This window comes from Mus pahari, chromosome 1 (genome assembly GCF_900095145.1).
Source record: "Mus pahari chromosome 1, PAHARI_EIJ_v1.1, whole genome shotgun sequence".
NCBI lineage: Eukaryota > Metazoa > Chordata > Mammalia > Rodentia > Muridae > Mus > Mus pahari.
Window position 1 is genome coordinate 72,796,029 of NC_034590.1, and position 21,182 is coordinate 72,817,210.

Consider the following 21,182-nt stretch of genomic DNA (forward strand, 5'->3'; position numbering starts at 1 on the left):
GAGACAGGGTTTCTCTGTGTAGCCCTGGCTGTCCTGGAACTCACTCTGTAGACCAGGCTGGCCTCGAACTCAGAAATCCGCCTGCTTCTGCCTCCCGAGTGCTGGGATTAAAGGCGTGCGCCACCACGCCCGGCCCGTGTCCTCTCTTAATGCAGGTACTTACTGCAGCTGTGTGAGACAGGCTTTGGGAGATAAATAAATTTCAAGTGCGAATTAATAGACTAACCTTTTACTTTTAAATAAGTGAGGATAGTCATCCTATTTTAGACCTTCTAATTATTGTCGCTGTTTCAAATGGGACCCAGACCTATGGGTATAGAACCAAACAGAGTTTTCTCTAGTTTGTAGTTACTTGCAACTAGGAGACACCTAGAGACCCAACTCTCAATCTGCCTGGTTTAGATTATAAACTTTGAGGTGAGACAGACTTGTGTTTGCATATTAATCATACATATGAGTCTCAGGATAATTGGATTGTTGTTCAACATTTTCAAACCTCTTCAGTAAGGATAACAGTATTAATATTTGTTTGATAGAGTTAATACTATTCTCAGTAAAAGGGAATTGTCACTATTCTTGCATATATGCATACCTTTTTTGGTTTTGGTATCCATGTATTAGTCTAGAAATTTAAAGTATTTCTAGAAGTTTGTGTTCCTCATTCTTAATAATTCTCTGTAGACTTCTCAAAAGTAATTCTCAAAATTGTCTCTTTCTTCTTCTTGTCAGGTATTTCAGACCTGTGTCACTTCTTGCTTGGGGCTGACAGTGATTCCATTCTACAAAAGCTATAAGAACCAGGTGGAGCTCCAAATATCTTTATGCAAACCTATTTTTATCTGTATCCCAGGGCTCTATATAAAGATGCCATTTAAAAGGGTTTACTTTTTGTTTGTTTATTTTTGATTGTCTGCTTTTTTGTTTTTGTTTTTGTTTTTGAAACGGTCTAATATAACTGCATTCTCGAACTTAACTTGCTATTAGCCAAGGTTGTCCTGGAATAAGACCTTGATCTTGTTTCAGCTTTGAAAGTGCTTGGATTACAGTGTGCTATCATGTCTGGCCAAGTGGATTCACTTTTAAAGTGTAGTTTGATATATAAAATTAAATTAAGGAAAAAAATATCTTCTTAGAAAAAGTTTATACCACAAGTCACTTAAAAAGTTATTTCATTGGGCTGGAGAGATGGCTCAGCAGTTAAGAGCACTGACTGCTCTTGCAGAGGTTCTGAGTTCAATTCCAGCAAGTACTATGGCAGATATATTTCCTATAGGGACACACAGCCATTTTACTCCTCTGTGGTACTGAGACAGGGCCAACAGGTTCTTAGTTTTGTAGAAAGGCCATCTTGAGGGAGAATTGAGTGGGGACTCTTGGACTTGATGAATCAGTCCTCTCAGGGAGTTGCTTTTGCCCTCTGCTTTTCTCCCCTGGAAGCTTCAGGCTTTGCAACAGTGACTCATTAACCAGCCACAGCCCTGCGGAGAGGGCGAAGAGGGTGATGGTAAATGAGCTGGAGGTCAGACCTTTGAAACAGTACATCTCTCCAACAAGCTGCAGTGACTGCCTGCCTGCCTTTCCTTTCAGCTTCCCTTTCTTACCCTGAGCTATCACCAACATTTTCCACAGGAACGCTTTTCTTCAATGCTTGTTGCTTCTGATAAGTTTTGCTGTTTTTTGTTTTGTTTGTTTGTTTGTTTGTTCGTTTGCTTGTTTTTTGAGACAGGGTTTCTCTGTGTAGCCCTAGCTGCCCTGGAACTCACTTCGTAGACCAGGCTGGCCTCGAACTCAGAAATCCGCCTGCCTCTGCCTCCGGAGTGCAGTTTTAATCCAGATTAAAGGTGTGCGCCACTACGCCCGGCTCTGTTTGTTTTGTTTGTTTTTGAGACAGTCTCACCTATGTATCTCTGGTTGGTCTGGAACTCTCCATATAGACCAAAATGACCTGAACTCACAAAGATGTACCTGCCTCTGCCGCCTGTATGCTAAGACTAAGGGTATATGACACTATAACTGGCTGTGACTATTTTAAAAAATATTATTTTATGTGTATGGGTAATTTTGCCTACATATATGTCTGTGTATTGTGTGTGCCTGGTGCCTATAGAGACCAGAAGAGGGTATCAATTTTCTAGAACTAGAGGAATACAATTGTGAGCTGCCATATGGGTGCTGGGAACTCAACCTAGGTTCTCTGGAAAAGCAGCCAGTGCTCTTAACCACCAAGCCAGCTCTCTAGTCCTTCAGTTCTTATTTTTTAAAGCTATGTGGTTGTTTTGACTTAAAAAGATGATTCTGAGAAGATAGATGTATAGGTTCTTCTGTGCTGTTGATAGTGTACCAGCTTATGTATTCAATTATTCAGTGACTGTCTTTAAAGCAATAGAGAATAGTTTTGGGGGGATGGTAGGCTACTTAAAAGACTAGCTTGTGTAAACAAGTCACTCAACTCCTGAACCTCAGAATTTTTTTTTTTTAAATTTTAAAAACTGGGCTTCTCTGTGTAGCCCTGGCTGTCCTGGAACTTACTCTGTTGGCCAAGCTGGCCTTGAACTCACAGAGGTCCGCCTGTCTCTGCCTCCCGAGTGCTGAGACATGCAGCACCACTTCCTGGCTAGATTTCCTGAGCTTTGAAACAACCACATGCAGTGTGTTCTGGTCTTCACTCTGCCACTTGATATCCTGGCATAATAAATGCTGCTGTTGCTAGGCATGGTGGCGCATGCCTTTAATCCCAGCGCTCGGGAGGCAGAGGCAGGCGGATTTCTGAGTTCGAGGCCAGCCTGGTCTACGGAGTGAGTTCCAGGACAGCCAGGGCTACACAGAGAAACTCTGTCTCGAAAAACGAAAATAAATAAATAAATAAATAAATAAATAAAAATGCTGCTGTTACTGTAAGTAATAGTGCTAAGGCACTGTACTAAACACTTGCCATGCTTTGTTTTTTAATCTGCACATTAGCTCAATGAGGTAAATACTATGGTTATCTCTATTTTAGAGAAAATTAAACATGAGAATAAGAAAGATTAAATAACCTTAGGGTCACCTGGCTAGTAAATGTTAGAACCAAAATTTGGATCTAGGGCTTATTTGTATTTGACCCTAGAGCCATTCGTCTACATAAAACATTCCATCTAAAATTACAGACCTGCCTGGCAGGGTGGAGAGTTTGGATAGGGCATAAGTGTAATAGGAAGTAAAACTGGAGCCAGGTTATAGAGGCCTTGGGACAGTATTATTTATACTAGAGTCAACCCAGTTCTGGGGTGCCTCTGGGGAATTACTCTCTAGTTTTTCATTACGAAGGATGGAACCAAAAGCCTCACATATGCTAGGCAGTGTTCACCACTCTCTCCTGTCATTTCTTCAAACTGTAACAAAAGGATAGTATACATTAAAACTTATAACACTGACTTTTTTTTAAAGATTTATTTTATGTATATGAGTACACTGAAGCTGTCTGTCTTCAGATAAACCAGAAGAGGGCATTGGATCCCATTACAGATGGTTGTGAGCCACCATGTGGTTGCTGGGAGTTGAACTCAGGACCTCTGGAAGATCAGTCAGTGCTCTTAACCATTGAGCCATCTCTCCAGCCCAACACTGACATTTTAAACAAGAATAATAAAATGAATACCAAATTGCTGCAGCCTACTGGCTACAATGGGAGATGGAGTATTACCAGACCCTTTTGAACAACTGTGTGCTTCTAACTTACTATCACTCTCCAACTTCTATCAGAACTCACTCCTCCTGCATTGTGAGTTCTTCCAAAACTCCTTTCTTTATCCCCACCCCCACCCCCGCCCCTTTTGGTGGGGTAATGAGTGGATTGCAGAACCAGGCAGGAGCCAGGTGATCTTTCTTGGCTGAGAAGAAAGAGAAGTGGAGAAACTAGCTAAACTTCCTGGCTAGCCCATATGTTAGTTGGCCTAGAAGTGTAAGGACTTGGCAGGGAAATTCTAGAGGAGATTTCAAGCCTCCTACAGCAGCGGTTCAACTGGAACGTGTTACCTTGTGTTTAGAGCAGGGGCAAGATGGAGAGATCTATTCTGTCTTCACTGAAGATTCACGGCTGACAGTACCAAATGGAACTGCAGAGACTGATAGGGAGTTTAGCAACTCTTTTATTTTCATCCCATACAATTTTAGGGTGTGCCAGTCTTTAATTATTTTTGCCATTTCTTTTCATAAAATGTGAACATTTGTATTTGTGGTAGTCCTTTGAATATGAGCTGTCCTTTCTGCTAATAGCAGTTGCTAAGTACAGACTACAGAGGGATGGTGAGAACAGGCTGTAGGTCTGGGAGAGCAATGTGTCTGCAGTGTTGGGTATGGATCTCACCAACACCTCATCCCCTCTACTCAACACAACATTCTTTTAGTAGCCAGAGACTGTGTTTGGAAAGCTGCCATACAAATGTAGTTCAATGGAACAGATTTAATGAGCTTTAGTAAGCTAGGGACTATGGCTGATCCTAGAGAGGGAACTGGGGTATGTCCTTAAGGAGTTGTAATTCTAGATGAAAGAGAAGAAGACTTTCACGAAAATATATATAAAACCATTTCTTGATCTTTGTACATGACTTGCATAATTTTTAAACACTAAAAGCCTGTGTTTGTGTGTGTCAGAGAACAGCTGTTGGGAGTGAGTTCTCATCTATCATGTAGATCCTAGGTCTTCAGACCAGATCATGCATATCTGCTGAGCCATCGTGTCTTTTTGTACATGGTTATTAAAAATAAGTCCAGCCGCCGGGCGTGGTGGTGCACATTTTTAATCCCAGCACTCGGGAGGCAGAAGCAGGTGGATTTCTGAGTTCGAGGGCAGCCTCGTCTACAGAGTGAGTTCCAGGACAGCCAGCGCTATACAGAGAGACCCTGACTCGAAAACCCAAAACAAAACAAAACAACCCCCCCCCAAATAAATAAATAAATATATAAATAAAATAAAAAATAAATCCAACCATAAAAGCATACAGTGTAGGAAGTCCTCAAGTGATTGTCCCCAATAATCCACTACTGTTACCAGTTTCATATTGGAGGGATTGAGACTTGAGGTGTGCCTATAAAGTAAAGGAGAGAGGGACTGGTGGAGAAAAGGCGGTCATACTGAAGGTACCATCCCCTGTTCCAAGAGGAATATCTCCAACTTCTTTAGCACTGGTAAACCTTCTGCTGGGACACTCTGGTGACAGAAACCAACCTTTGTGAAGCATCCACTAGCACCTTCTGTGCTATAAGTCAGTGTGTTGGGGACCTTGCGAATGTTACTGAGTTCATACTTGTACCTTAAAGCAGAGGAGGCTCTGTTCATATAGGAATTTGAGGAATTCTTGCCAGGGTTATGTAGTTAGCTGCAAGTGATTTGTGATGTGTGTGTATGATAGTCACTCTGTGACTTAGTTGCCTCATGTCTACAGTTGAGTGGTAGGGCTGGATAGGTGGCTCAGCGATTAAGAGCACCTGACTGTTCTTCCAGAGGTCCTGAGTTAAATTCCTAGCAACCACGTGATGGCTCACAACCATCTGTAATGGGATCCAATGCTCTCTTCTGGTGTGTCTGAAGACAGTGACAGTGTATTCACATAAATAGTAAGTCTTTTTAAAAAGTCAACTTAAAGTTGAGTGGTAATTTACCTGCTTCATAAAGAGGTGTTGAAGCCTAATGAAATGATGCCTGATAGGTCAGTAGGATGGTTTGGGGCACGTTAGTAGGTTCTTAGTAAGCATTAGCTACTTACTGTCTATTATGTCCTGTTTCTTCTTCAGACCCCCATCTCCTCCTCACATTTGATTCAGTATGCCATATACTTTGTTCCCTGTACAGTTCCTCCTCCTAGTTTTGTTTTGTTGGAGCTAGACTGCTACTCTTGCCTTGGCTGGACTGGAACTCTAGTAGTAGATCAGACTGTCCTTCTGCCCCAGCCTCCCACTTCCTAGGACTGTAAGCACACAGCGCCATGGTGGGTTTGAGTCTCCTGCTTTTTGTCAGCTTCTTTCTCCTCAGTGTTCTCATTCCTCTTTTAACTATTCTCTACTCTACCATCTGTGTTCTCAGCACCTTCCTATTTATTGGGGTAGCTTCCTAACTCACCTTGCTGCCAGAGAACCATTTTATCAGGTTAATCTGGCTCATACCACAGCTCTCTGTTAAAACCATCTCAAACCCTTTATTTGAATCCTTGAAATTCAAGGTTTCCCAAATCTGACCTCACTTCACCCTCGGCACCTGGTCTCTCATTGCTATCACATCTTTCTGCTTCTCCCTTTCCCAAGAGGAAAAATTTGATTTTGTGCTTGACGATCCATATTAAAATATCACTTCAGTTTTCTAATCCTTCCCTCATCTAAACTGGTTAGTTTCCTTGCATCTTTTATATGAGTTAACATGTACCATCTTGGGATAAAACTTGTAGTCCATTTCTGATCTGTGGAATTATAACCCTAACTCAGACTTTGGGTAATTCTTGTATGAGTATTAACAATGTTTAATAGCAATACATTACACATACTTCATTAAATATTTCTAGTTGTAAAGTGAAGGAATTCCTTTTAACTATCCCAGCAGGTGTCCAGTGGGTGGCAACGCTGTCGTGGTCTTGTCTGAGTGTGACAGTTCTTTTAGTCATATAGTTGCAGCAAACTCTGAGGATGATGAGTCCCTGTGCCTGTGCCTGTTGAGGGCTGTAGCCAGCGCCTGCCATACTCAGAACTGTGCCTTGGCCCCTCGGCCCCTCCCCACAAATGCCCAAAGGAACAGCGGATTAGGTTCTGGCAGCACAGCTGGGATTTTGGCGGCCATTCCAGTCAACAATAGCGCAGCTATCGGGACAGAACAGCGAGGCCTGCGCTCCGCGGCCAGAAACATCCTGGGCCGCTCGTTTGGGTGGCTGAGTGGGAGGAGCAGGCACACAGCATGACATCTTGGCCTTGCTACGCAGAAGGTACGAGCTGAAGAGATTGCCTGCGGAGAACGGGCTAGGGTGGCCAAGTCCTGGGGCGGGCAGGCTGGCAGGCAGGCAGGCAGCGCGCCTGAAGGAGGCCTGCGCTTTGTGTGCGGGGAGCCGGCGGGCGGTGTGCGCCTGCAGACACGCCCCCCTCGCAGCGCCGCAGGAAGCCGCCCCTGTAAAAGGCCTGCGCCGTGCGGCCCCCCTGCGCTCCGCTCCCAGGCTTCCTCTGCGCCGGGCGCGTTTCCCGCCAGGGGCTGGCCGTGGGTTCGGCGGCTCCGGGCCTGCCCGATAGGGTTGGTTTCGGAGGTGGACAGGCCGTCACTGCTACTGCCTTAAGCCCTGCTGGAAAGCAGCGAAGGGGGAGTGTCCTGGCCATCTCAGGTTGGTGAGGCCGGCCACCGCGGGTGCGCTTTTGTGTTTACGCCACAGCCTCCAGCCCTCGCTGCGCGTGCTCTCCCTTCAGCAATGGAGCCTGCGGGCTTGCGCCCAGGCCATCCCCCGCCCCCGCAGGTCCTGCTCAGGTTTTAGGGCACGGGCAGGCTTCCCCTGGGTCCTCCACCATGGTAGGCGTCCCCTCCCCCAGAGCTCTTGGCTTCGCTGCTGCTCCCAGACCGCGCGGAAGCTCGCTGTGCCTTTAAAGAAAGCAGACTCCTGGCTGTGACGCACTTCTGGCTGTCAGCCAGGAAGATTGCTTCTGCCTGGCCGACTGAGAAGAAACCCAACAACTTTTCTTTTGTGTGTGGGGTTACTTTCCACTGCCCCCCCCTTACTCCTGTCCTTTCAAGATTTAAGTGCTAATGGCGGATTAAAACCTGTAGATACGTTTGGCTTTAGGAGTCCGGTAAGGCCCCCACGCTAAGACTTTTTCTCCCTCACTCTTTCTCGGGTTTTTTTGTTGTTGTTGTTGTTGTTCAAAAAATGGACAAGAGGGTGGGGTGGTTCATCCCCCTCACCTCCCTTTGCTGCGCCATCCTTAAAGGGGAGGGAGAGGAAAGGGAGAACAAGTAAACACTGAGAAACAGGCGCTGGCCCTGCGCAGAGCTTGCCAACATCCGGGAGTTGGCGCCTTTCTTTCCCCTCATAGATGTCAGCGTGTTTTTGTTTGGAGGGAGTAATGTGTGCGCCTGTCCTAGAGCTGTAGAGACGGCCCAGTAGAGGGCTTCCCTGTTTCCTTGTGTGGTCCTAGATGTTTTTGCGGTGTTGGACAATGAAAACGTGTTTGTTTGTTTTTTTTGTCAGCTTCCAGGGATCTGAGTGTGTGAATGTAGTGGTTGAGGTTAGGTGCTGATGAACTAACTGCCCCAGAGGACTGTGTATGTGCGCTTGCGCGGGCACTTCACACAGTATCTGCCTGTAGGCCGCAGTCTAGTTCATGATTGCAACTTTTCTGCAAACATTTTCCGATCATGACCTTACAGAACACGGGGGAAAGGAATAGGTATCAGTATTGTTAGCTCTGGATTAACCCAGGCAATGTGAAAATAGACTGACCTCAACAGAAGCAGATTGTCCTTTAATTAGAACAATGAAGGGCAGCAGTCTCTGGGGAGTGGAGGCTGAAGAGATGCAAAGGGCTCGGGGTTTTATAGGGCAGAAAAGGGAACTCTTGAAGGTTGGCGATTACATCTGCAGATCTGTACTCTGCAGTCTCAAAACTGTAAATACGCAGGGGTTGGTGTTCGGACTTTCTTGTCAGGAGCTTCCCGGTTCCTAGATGTCATGTGTCTGTCATCCTTACTTCTGGGAGTTTCTCAGCCCTCCGGAGGCTTTTAGGTCATGAAAACCTCTTTGCCTCCTCCTCTTTCCCCTTTTGAGACAAGGGTCTTGATCATGTGGCCTTACCTGCCCTAGAACTCAGAGCCAACTTCCTGCCTCAGCCTTTCAAAGTGCTCCAGAGGTGGGAGACTGTAAGGATGAGGTTTTTTTTTTTTTTTTGAAGAAACAACGGAATGTGGGTTTTCCCTGAAGTCTCTTCATTCCTTTCCAGATTCTCAGGACTCTGAGTCAGAAATCTAGGTTACAAAGAGAGTGGTGTGTGTGCAGAGGGGAGAGGCCTGAGCTGAAAGTTAGTGCCTTAGAGCAAGTAGAGAATTCATCCAATAACTTCATTTGCTTTTGATTGCAGTAATGCTGAGAAACAATTGACTTGTTCACATAGCCTACTCAGGGCTTTCCCCCACAATAGAGAAAAGATAATGCTTTTCTTGGCCTCCCCCCCCCCTTTTTTCTTTTGGTATGAATGGTGGTGGTGTGTGCCTTTAATCCCAGCACTTGTGAAGGTAGAGGCAGGCAGATCTCTGAGTTGGACCCCAGTCTGGTCTACAGAGCAAGTTCTAGGATAGTCAGGTTTACACAGAGAAAACCTGTCTTGAAAAAAACTAAAGGAAAACCATCTCAAAACAACTCAGACCCTTTTAGTTAGCCAGAGGACATACCAGCAAGACAACTCCTTTTATTGGTTGGGTTTTTTTGTTGTTGTTGTTTTTTGTTTTTTTTGTTTTTTTTTTTTTGATATTCTCTCTCTCTCTCTTAAATTAATCATTCCATTTGTTTACATCTCAAATGATATCTCACTTCCCTGTTACCACTCCACAAAACCCTCCATCCTACATCCACCCTCTACCCCCTCCCCTTTGTCTCCATGAGGGTGCTTCCCCACCCACCCACTCTCTCCCACCCTGCTGTTTTAGCATCCCCCTAAGCTGGGGCATCAAACCTCCACAGGACCACGGGCCTCCCCTCCCATTGCTGTTAGGCAAGGCTGTTCTCTGCTACATATGTATCTGGAGTCAGGTGTGCACTCCATCCCAGTGCATTCCTTGGTTCCTGGTCTAATGTCTGGGAACACTGGGTGGTCCGGCTAGCTGATGTTGTTCTTCCTATGGAGTTGCAATTCCCTTCAGCTCCTCTGTTTTTGTTTGTTATTTGTTATTTGTTTGTTTAATGAGTACACTGTAGCTCTCTTCAGACACACCAGAAGAGGGCATCAGATCCCATTACAGATGATTGTGAGCCACCATGTGGTTTCTGAGAATTGAACTCTGAACCCTTGGAAGAACAGTCACTGCTCTTAACAACTGAGCCATCTCTCTAGCCCTTTCTCTAGCCCCCCCCCCCCCATTTTTTTAAAATTTGTTTGTTTTTGTTTTTTGAGAAATGATTTTACTATGTCACCCTGACTGGCCTGGAACTTGGTATGTGGACCAAACTGGCTTTACACTCACAAAGATGTGCCTGCTTCTGCTTTCTGAGGGCATGGACCACTACACCTGGCTTTGTTATTGTTATTGTTGTTAAGACTGGGTACAAGCAATCCTCCTGCCTCCACCTCCCGTGTATAGTGAATAAACATTTTATCAAGGTAGCTTGGCCTTTGCCAGGGCCCTCTAAGGTAGCAAGCCAGGTAAGATCCAAGTTACAGGTTAGTTGCCTATGTTTCTTGATGGATTCCTCCCAATATCAGTGTTCAGTCCAGCAGAGCAGAAGTTGCTCAGGAAGGAGAGGGTATCTATTTTAGGGAGTGGTGCAAGAGCCTGGAATTTTTATAGCAGGGTAACTGATAGTTAGGTTTTGCCTGAGCTCAGGTGTACAGATGCTGCAGCCATTTTCTTACCTGTGAGTCTCTAAGCCTTTGGAACTTTGGAGTTGGGGCCTGGTGGGTTTGAGGAATGACACCTTGAGGTGGAAGCCTGTGGCCCTAACATTCTGGGAGTAGGAGCAGTAAGAGAATGAGTGTTCAGTGCTAGCAGGGGCTCCTAAGTTGAGAACTCGAACAGGTTAGTAGCCAAGACCAAAGTTCACTTTGGTATTATCTTGAGGTAAGGTGGTGGTGTTCAGGTGGGTAGCTGTTAAGAGGGAGCTGAAGCCCAGACTAAGGGGTGGCACATGGGAGGAAGGAGTTTGGCTGCCTCACAGACCCTCTGGCATATCACCTAAAACGACAAGTTTTTTCAGAAGAGACCTCCAGAGCTGAGCAACCTGACCCCTCTCTGGTCTGGTTCTTACATCTAGCAGGTGGTTCACATTAGCCTCAGCCCTTATAGGGAACTGTGGCTACTCTTTAACTCCTTCAGATCCAGGGCGTGCAACCAGATGGCAGCGTATTTCTTGATGTCACTCTCCTTGTTCTGACACATCTTTTGTGGAAACATAGAGGACTTCCTTCCTTCATTCTTTCCTTCTTTTGTTTTTCAAGACAAAAGTTTCTCTGTGTAACCCTAGTTGTCCTGGAACTCAGTCTGTAGACCAGGCTGGCTTCNAANTNACAGAGATCCCCCTGCCTCTGCCTCCTGACTGCTGGGATTAAAGTTGTGCACCACCACCACCCAGCTTATAGAAGATATCTTCTAAGTGTGGAAATTGGTTGGTCATGATACTGGGAACTATGTTATGGCAGCTTGGAAAGTGTAAAGAGGACAGAGGGGACAATAAATATGCAAGGTCAGTGCTTTTCTCTGTCTTCCTTGGAATGGGGAAAAGAAAGGGTACTTTATCAGCTTTTGGGAAGCCTCATTTTTTGGATTGTGGGTACATTTCATTTTCATAGAACCAGGTATGTGGAAACTCTGTAAGGTTCAGAGTCCTGCAATACCATCTGGATTTTGTTGTCCTTGGGGTCAGAGTGAGTTGGGGTGGGTCTCAGAGCCTTGTGTGAAATGGCTCACAGAAGGCTACAGTTGCAGGGAATCTGTTTTTCCATCACCATCACCCAGTCCTCTGGGTGGGGCCTGCCTCAGATTTCAGGGGGAGGGTGGAGAGGATAGTGCTTTGGCTGAGAGCCCTTGGCTGCTGCGCTGAAGTCTGCTTAAAGCTGTAGTCCCAGTGCTGAGCACTATCTGCCACTGGTTTCAATCATTGTTACTCAGAGAAGCCATCATTACCAGCCAGTGGCTATGCCTTCCTAAAGCTGCACTCTGGTGTCTTGAGGAAGTGGTCTTTGTGATCCTTGACAAGATCTTTCAGAAGTTTCTAGTGTTAAATATTGGATTCCTAATTTCTGTACCTGGTATGTTCTTCTGGGGAGGACACCAGAGGGATTTTGTAAATTTTGCCTCTGAGACGAAAGAAAGAGGTTGCTTAAGCCTCAGGTGATTTTTTTTTTTTTTTTTTTTTTTTTCTAAGTTTTCATTACATTTAAAATTGTGTGTGCAGGTGGAATTGCACCATGGTGAGCACACAGATGTCAGAAAGCTTTTTTTTTTTTTTTTTTTTTTTAAAGCAGCATACCTGTAGAGTCTTTGAGTAGATAAGATTTATTTCCCGTTGTAAATGAGATTTCTGGGTAGTGAGCATTGCCAGGGTCTAAGCTACATTTGGCTTGTTACTGAGGACTACAGAGACTTCCCCCTCCAGTTCTGGAAATTGAACCCAGGACCTTACACAGGTTAGGTAAGCATTTCACATAGCTATAAAAACTCTGACCTGAACACACCAGTTTGAGCAGTTGACTTCATCCTACAGGCTAAGTTTGGTTTCTCAAGCTATAGGCTGGTCAGCTACACATACACAAAAAGCCTAATTTCAGTGCACCGGTTAAGATCATCGTGGACTGATCCCAAGGGCTGGGCAGGCAGTCAGTGCCCACAGACAGGCACAAGGAAATCATCCAGGGCTGAGGAACACGTGGGTCCTTTAGCATGTCTGTCCTTTTGAGAAAAACCTTACTCGCGACCAACCAAAGACCAAATTGGCTCATTTCTCAGTCTATGTCACTGATAGAACAGCTGATAGTTACCACATTAAGTTTTACAGGGTTAGGAAGTAGTTAGTTATAATTAGTAGTTACTTACAGTTAACATTTAATTATTTTCTTTTATTAGTGATTCAAGTATGTTTAATTTTACTCCTCACCCTTCTAAAAAAACCCTCAAAGGCAGTGATGTCACTGTCTTCTGTTTCCCAAGTAGATTCCAGGACAGGATAAACAAGTAGGGACTAAGAAAAGACTTGGTTGGTGGATGAGTAGAGCACACTTGGATAGGAGGTTCCAAGGCATGATGGGAACTGTATTACCAGAGTATGAGTCTCTTCTTGGTTACTTGACTTAGTGCCTTATTCTCAAAAAATGATGTCTTTTTTTTTTTTTTTTCCTTATTCCTAGTACTTTGTGTTAAGAAAGTACTTAGCATCTGTTGGTTCTGCTGACCTTACATTTTAGAGATGTAATATTTGTAGAACTGTATATGTGAAATGCCTTTCTATTCTTGCTCATCTTTCTAGAGTAGTGACAGAGAGAGCAGCTGTGCAGGAGATGGGAGAGGAGAGTTGTGCTCTTGGAGATTGTGGGAGTCATGGGGGCTGATAAGACGTACTGGGAAATACTTACCCAAAGTCTGTGATCCCATGGGTCTCATCTGTTGGCAGGCAAATGGCAGATTCCCAGGGGCAAAGGAAATTGGGGGTAAGAATACTGGGACAAGTGCCTAATCTTATAATAAATGTTCCCTGGGGGTAGGGGCGCTTGGGTGATGGCTTAGTAGGTAAAGTTCTTACTGCCCAAGTATCTGAACCTGAATTCATATCTCCAGTACCCATTGCTGCTGGTGCTATGGATTTCTCTTTAATCCCAGCCCAGGTAGGAAGGCAGAGGCAGAGGCAGAGGCAGAGGCAGGAAGATCTCCAAGTCCATAGACTTGGTTGTAAAGAAGAACCAGAAATCAACCTCTTTATTAAGAACAGAAATAATTTGTGCTGATTACCTGTTATGTGCAAGGTACTGTGCTATTTGCATTGTTTCAGTAAGGTAAGAAGGTTTATGTGGATCCATATTGCAGATGAAGAAGTGGACGAAAGAGGTTATGCTAATTGTTTAAAGTTACATGACCATGGTGCCATGGAATCAGTAGTCAGGCCCTGGTTGTTTTTCTTCTTCTCTCTTCAAGATTTATTATGTATATAGCTTCCTGCCTGATGTATGTCTGCAGGCTGGAAGAAGGCACCAGATCTCATTACAGATGGTGGTGAGCCACCATGTGGTTGCTGGGAATTGAACTCAGGACCTCAGGAAGAGCACCTAGTGCTCTTAACCTCTGAGCCATCTCTCCAGCCCCTGGTTGTTTTTCAAAACCATGACTGTTCCTTGTTGAAGGGTACCGTGTCCCAAAGAGCAGAATACAGACTAACTTTGAATGTTGTGTTTTCCATAACTGGGTGATTATGAACATTTAGTTGAGTGCAAAATTCTTTGCAGTAAACCCTGACAATATCAGCTTTAGAGTAATTATGCAGTCTCTGCAGTCTCAAAATGTCTGTGCTGCTTCAGTGGATTTAGTGCTAGTGATTTGTTGATGTGTTCAGAGCTGGTAAATGAAACTGCTTTTCTTCTGTTTATTGACCGGAGATCTCGATTTATTAACCATGCTTTTTCTCTTGGGTTCTAGGTGGGTTGGAGTGAGCTGGAATCAGAAAGATGACACTCCATGCCACCCGGGCAGCTACGCTCCTCTCTTGGGTAAGTAGCTTTCTTTTTTTAATAAGATGTGCAGCAGAAAAACATTCTGTAAGCCAGAGCTCTGCAAAGTCTTCTCATTTGCAGACCAGGTAACTTTTCATATAGATACTGCTGCATATCATATAGCTCATTGCAGGATTCTCTGAGGTATTACTTTTGGTCATGGAACAGAACATTGGGACACTGTGAGTGTGAACCCAGTCTCATCTGTTCTATATACTTTTCTTTTTTGTTTGTGACAGGGTCTCACTATGTAACTAGTCTTACCTGGCCTGGAGCTAAGTGAGCTCTTCCTGCCTCTGCCTCTGCCTCTTAAGTGCTGGTATCAAAGGTATGCACGACCACACTGGGCTGTATACTTCTTTTCTGGCTAAACGATTGACTATTAACCTTGAGGGTCCACGTTGGCAGGAACTTTGGTCTTCAAAGACCTAACCAATGAGGTCTTCCTCATTGTCTTTAATTATGTTTCTGTTTGCTCCCATTGCTGTATTTCTTCCTTCTCCTCTGTTTTAAAATGAAGGTAGAATTTTATGTGTTCCTTATTGTTGCTTCACTGAATAAAAATAGCAGCAGCCAAATGTAGTGTATTGTAAAATGAAGACAGTATTGTCTTTCACCTGACAGTGTACAATACACGTTTTCCTGTGCTCTCAGTGGGAAGATTGTTAAGTCTTTATCTAAGTCCAGAAATGGATGTAAATGAGTTACAGTATTATGTGAGACTTAGGGTAGCATTGTTATCCTGAAGTACAGCATTTTTGTAACTACTTTTTATAATAGATGTTCTCAAATATTCTAGTCTAAATACGATAGAATATAGTCTATGGTTATTATAAAAATGATGTACATTGCGTTTATCTATAACCATTAAGAAGGGGGATTTTTTCTTCAGTAGCAGTATTAAGTTTTCTATCAGTATTGCTAAAAGTTATTTAAAGTCTCCTACCCACCTTTAATTTCAGACAGTATTGGAGCAAGTCACTTTGCACAGGTTTATTTAGGGTACCGTATTCAGTTCTCAGTGTAATTCATGTGTTTTTCAGTGTTTCTTTACTCAGTTCATCCAGTTTTGAAAGATGGCTCCATTTTCTTGATTGGCCAACCATTTTCATAGCAGAATTTGTTGATGATCCCTTGTTTTTCTGCTAATGCTTCATTGACTTTTCCCCATAGAGGAGAGTAGAGTTCACTGGCAGCCTTCACACCACCCAAAGTTACTCTTGCTAGAATGGATAGAACACTAGCTTTAAAAAAAAAAAAAAAAAAAAAAAAAAAGATTTATTTATTGTTAGAAGTGGAGAGAGGAGAGATGTCTCAACAGTTAAAAACATTTGCTGCTGCTCTTGCAGAAGACCAAGGTTTGATTCTCACAGTCACATGGTGACTCACAACTTTCTATAACTCCAGCTCTAGGCGACCTGACATCTTTTGTCCTCAGGTACTGCATGCTATGTACAACAGGCAAAATACTCACAAATTAACTTTATGGTAGCAGCTTGAAACAGGGCTTTTGTTTGTGAAAAAAATGGCATAAAATATAATAGGGCTGGAGAGATGGCTCAGTAGATAAAACATAAACCTGAGTGCCAAGTTCAAGTCCTCAGAACCTATGTAAAGTCAAGCATGTTATCCTATGTCTATAATCCCAGTACACCTGAGCCAATGTATATGGTAGGGACAAGAGAATTCCCAAAGCTCAAAAGCCAGCTAGCCTGTTCTACATAGCTGTGAACAGTGATAACAAAAGACACCATATCTCAAACAAGGTTGGTGAGGATTGATATCAGAAATTGTCCTCTGACTTAACACATATACCATGTATTATGTGCTCACACACATACCATATACATACACACATATATGCAATTACACACAAAATAAAACATATACATGTACTTGATAATTAAAACTGTCGTTTAAAGAATTACCCAGAGTGGCTGGAGAGATGGCTTACCAGTTACGGGTACTCACTTACTGCATTTGCAGAGGACCAAAGTTTGGTCCTAGTACCACATCAGGCAGCTTACAAATTTGCCTATAAATGTATAAGTCACTGAAATTTTGGAAGAAATAAATAAAACCTTTTACCAGCAACATTTTAATAATTCACTTTCAGCATTGTTATGATCTTCTTCTCCTCCTCTTTCTCTTCTTCCTCCTCCTCTTCCTTCACTTCCTCCTTCTTCCTCTTCCTCCTCCTCTCTTCCTTCTTTCCTTCCTTTTCTTTCTTTCTTCCTCCTCTCCTCCTCCTCTGTTTCCTCCTCAGTGCTGGTGATGAACCTAGTGGCTTGCCTATAAGACCAGCTTTAGGGGTGCTTGATAAACATGACCCCATGGAGGTACACATTTGTACACATAATAAAAATAAAATAATTACCTCAGGGGAAAGACTAGAAGAAAAAACCTTCGTCAGTGCTGGGACTGTAGTTGAGTATTAAGCATTTACTAGCAAGTGTGAAGCTCTAACTTGGCACCCGACACTCCCCTGCAAACACTGTTTCTAACGGGGCTCTGTAGAGGTGGGGCTTCATGGCGGAGCGAGTGCTTGTCTTTACTCACTAGGCCTGCCTTTTATCACCAGCACTGTTTTAAGAAAAAGAAAAATCATAAAAATGCTGAAGGTGAATGTATTAAAATGTTGTTGGTGAAGGGTTATATTTTTTTCTTCTAAAATTTCAGTGATTTATATTTTGCTTTACTTAAAGTATGGTTTGGAACTCTTTTGTAAATGGTAGGTGGTGATAAATTGCTGCAGACCAGCAGTGCTTGAGTTACCCAGCGAGCTGTGTCCTCACACTGATATTTATGCTCTGCCTAGGAATGGAAGACCTCAACTTCCTTTTTTGTTTTGTTTTGTTTTGTTTTTTGAGACAGGGTTTCTTTGTGTAGCCCTGGCTGTCCCAGAGCTTGCTCTGTAGATCAGGCTGGCCTCGAACTCGCGGAGGTCTGCCTGCCTCTGTCTCACAAGTGCTGGGATTAAAGTCATGCACCATCAGTGCTGCCCATCTGAATCTCAACTTCTTTACCTTTGAATTTCCTATCCTAAGCAAATAACACCAGAATAAAACATTCTCATATTTATAAATCAATAAAAAGCAAAATTTTTACATTGAAACCTGTTTTGTGAGCTTACCTTTCTCTACATGAAGTTGTCATCAGGGTAAACCTGTCTATGAGTTTGCCCCTCTCAGCAGGACACCTAGCTCTAGGAAAAAAAAGCCTGATATTTTATTTTAACTTTTTATTGATTGTTTGTGAGTTTCAATCAAGCACCTCAGTCACACTCATCTCCCTGCCCCTCATATCCATCCTTCACCCTTGCAACCTCCCTCCAAATAAAAATACAATAAACAAATCAAAAATAACAAAAGCAAAGGAAGCTGTCGAATGTCACGGTGTGTCCTACAGTATGTCCCCTTTCATTGGTCTGGTTCAAGATCTCTGGCTTCTGTGACACCACTGATATTGTATCCTTATCAGGACTCCTGGTTATCCTGTTGTCACCCTGTGTCATGGAGATCCTACAGTTTTGGAACATAAGGACTGGTCCTTTGACACACCCCAACCATTCACAGATAATAGAGATTTTTCTGTGGGTCATCTCAGAACCCTGGATCTGGGTCTGAGCAGTAGCTCAGCTAGTCAGCCCACTGGCTTTCTCTTCTCCACACTACCAGAGGGAGTTCTCCAGCACTGCTCTTTCTTGGCCACCCAATGCCACCATCAGCAGGAGGGAGGGTCAGCTCTCTTGCTATCATGCCCTTGGGGGCCTCCTCACCAGCACCCATGCCTTTAGAGCCAGCTTCACTGTGCTGCCCAGATGAGGTGCAAGGCCCACATTTCTGATTGCTACAGCCACTGAAGGAGTGGGGCTAGCTCTCCTGCTCTCATGATCCCAGGGCCAGCTCTCTCAGCTACTGTAGGTGTCAAGGGGGGAGGGGGCAGGGAGGGTATCACTCCTGCAACCATGCCACCTCATGCCAGATGAGTGCAGGCTAGCTCTCCCGAGCTCTGAACTTCAGAGCTGGCTCACTTGCACCCTTTGACCAGGGCCAGCCCTACTGTACTGCCCAGGCAAGGAGCAGGGCTAGCATTTTTGCTCTCATGACCCCAGGGCCACCTCTCCCAACTGCCACAGGTAGCAAAGGGTACCTATGTCACCTCATACTAGATGAATGATGAGTGAAGGGGCCAGCTCTCTCATGCTCTTGCACTTGGGGCTGGCTCACCTGAGCCCTGACCAGAGTCATCTCTGTTGTGCTGTCCAGGTGATGTTGAGGGCTAGCTTTCCCAAGCTCCTGACCCTGTTGGTAGCTATCCTAACTGCCTGAGGTTTCAAGGGGCAGAGGGCATCACCTCTGTACCTGTGCCACCCCATGGCAGACCCCATGGCAGTGTCAGCTCTCTCACACATGCCCTCAGGACTGGCTCACCAGGGCATCAGGGCAGCTCTCCAGAGCACCATATCCAGTGAGGGACAGGGTCAATTTTGCACAGTCTCTAGACATCCAGGTGGTCCTTCATGGCTGCCCTGACTAGGGATATCCCCATGTTCTCTTGTAGCAATATGAGCCATGGGCATTGATAATGACCCTTGCCTCTATGGAGCCACAGACTCAGACATGGCCCTCAGCAGCAGCTCTGGCTGGGACCTCACCATGAGCCCAGGAGGCAGGGCTGGCCTCTCACAACAGGCTACTCCTTTCCACCCTGGAGTCTCCAGTTCCATCTTTCTTCATAATACTTAAGCTGCTCCACTCTCTCTCCTATCTGACCACCACAGACTTACACATTGTGGTGGCTCCTGGTGCAGGCTGGCCTCATGGCTGGCAGGTACCTGAATGACATCCTCTATCCCTTCTGTGTGGCATGTTGGCAAGCATGTGCAGATGTCTATGGCCTGCCTGTGTCACGCACTGTAGGGCAGGTCTGCTTAGTTTTATAATCTGGCAATTGCAGCCCAGGGGGAGGTGCTGGCTGAGGTTGGCTGTAGTGGTAAAGCTGGAGCCCACCATCAACTCCATCACAGAAATGTGAGGATGCATTTGAGTACGATGTATAGACCAGATTCCCTCTGTATCAATTTAGATGACAGAGACTTATTGGCTTCTCACGCAGCCAGCCTGGGATCCTCCATGGTGATCTCCATGGCTCTGCTGGGGGAGAGGTTCCAGGGTTGTGTCAGTCGTAGGTTTTCAGGTCCAGAGGATGCAAGAGTTTTCCCAGCAGAGGGACTTGGGGAATTGACCTACCTTGACGAGGCAAGGACAGGAAGTATATTTTTACATTTGTCTCATGTTTGGGCAGGTTCCTGGGGGTGGGTGAGGTGAGGGGAAGTTCTTCACCTATAATTATTGCAGCCACATGGAAGCACGTTCCAGGTGAAGTCCACTGCCCCATCTTCTGGAGAAGACCTCAGGGCTTCCATCGGGAGCAGGCATTTCTTTATTTTCTTTTAATTGTCTTAGGCTTAACTTGACAACATGGACAGAAGGCTTAAGCTTACCATTAACTTGCATGTCTTAATTATCTTTAACAATTTATAACAAGTTAGTACCTTTTATAAGATTAGGATTTTACAGTTTTTTTTTTTTTTTTTTTTCCTTCGAGACAGGGTTTCTCTGTATAGCCCTGGCTGCCTGGCTGTCCTGGAACTCATTCTGTATGCCAGGCTGGCCTCGAACTCAGAAATCTGCCTGCCTCTGCCTCCCAAGTGCTGGGATTAAAGGCATGTGCCACCACGCCCGGCTCAGTTTGAGCCTTAAAAATTTCAATTAAGGATTCCTTAGCATCAAAATAAAACTTTAAACCATAAATACAGTTCACAGAGTGACTAGGAGCTTTACTTTCCTGATTGTTTTCATAGTGCACCTTTACAGAATATCAGTTTCTCCTCAGTTTCTCCACATAGCTGGAGAAAGACAAGGAGGCACACATCTTCAGGTCAGTTTCTGCTAGCCTGAAAGGACCTTAGGGATTTATAAACCTTACTCATTAAACATGTTCCTTACCTTAAAAAAAATCTTTTTAGAAGCTTGTTGTTGAGTATAGTTAGCAGTCCTGGCTAATATAGTCATAGTTAGGGACACAGGAAGCTCCAGGAGGGAGCTGAGACAGGTGGGGAGGGAGTCAGGGGCGGAGCAAGGAAATGGGAGGGGCTCAGAGGGTTGAGAGCTGTGTTGACAAGAATTTCAATCCTGTGTGTCTCTGGGTGGACTTAGAGATGTATCAGAGAGATGCTCAGGGTCAGTGGAGGGATGTCCGTCCTCCACAAGATGGGACACCCAAAAGGGTGTAGGGAGGCTGGTTGATACCAGCACAGCCTTGTGATAGACTCCATGCACTGAGAGACAGAGCAGGCAGCTCTGCTGAGGCAGAAGAGGCAAATGGTTATAGTAGGTGAAGGGGAAGCAGCTGAAGAGGTGGACTTTGAAATTGGAGTTGAATATGGTAGGTGACAGGAGCCAGCAGAAGTGACCTGACCTGGGAGGGTCAAACATTAGCAGTTTGATTCAGCCAGGAGGGACAGGACCTGTTGGAGGGTTAAGTGTCCCTCCCAGGTTTCAGGCACCAAATGTAAGTGATGGCACAGAGAAACTATGAAACCAGGCCGCTTTGTGGGCAGAAAGGAAGATTTATTTGGGACCAGAGAGCCAAGGTCATTAAGATTTCTGTTGCTGTGAAGAGACACTATGACTACAGCAAGTTTTTCTCCCCACCCTCCTCAACGCCCCTTCCCTTTCGCTCCGGCCCATAGATTTTTTTTTTTTTTTTTT

General features: G+C 44.7%; 1 protein-coding gene across 6 annotated transcripts in view; it reads left to right on the top strand.

The window, feature by feature from the left end:
* Numa1 (nuclear mitotic apparatus protein 1) overlaps nt 1-21,182 on the top strand; it is a 69,190-nt gene that overhangs the window by 18,620 nt on the left and 29,388 nt on the right. For 2 of the 6 annotated variants that reach the window (XM_029540953.1, XM_029540968.1), the window contains exons 1-2: nt 7,590-7,794; nt 14,333-14,403. In XM_029540953.1, coding sequence (XP_029396813.1) covers nt 14,362-14,403 — 42 coding nt within the window. In that variant the 5' untranslated portion in view covers nt 7,590-7,794; nt 14,333-14,361. Of the gene's footprint in view, nt 1-6,691; nt 6,948-7,158; nt 7,335-7,589; nt 7,795-14,332; nt 14,404-21,182 lie in introns of those variants that run through there. The other 4 variants (XM_021187209.2, XM_029540965.1, XM_029540957.1 and 1 more) reach the window with 4 other exon arrangements.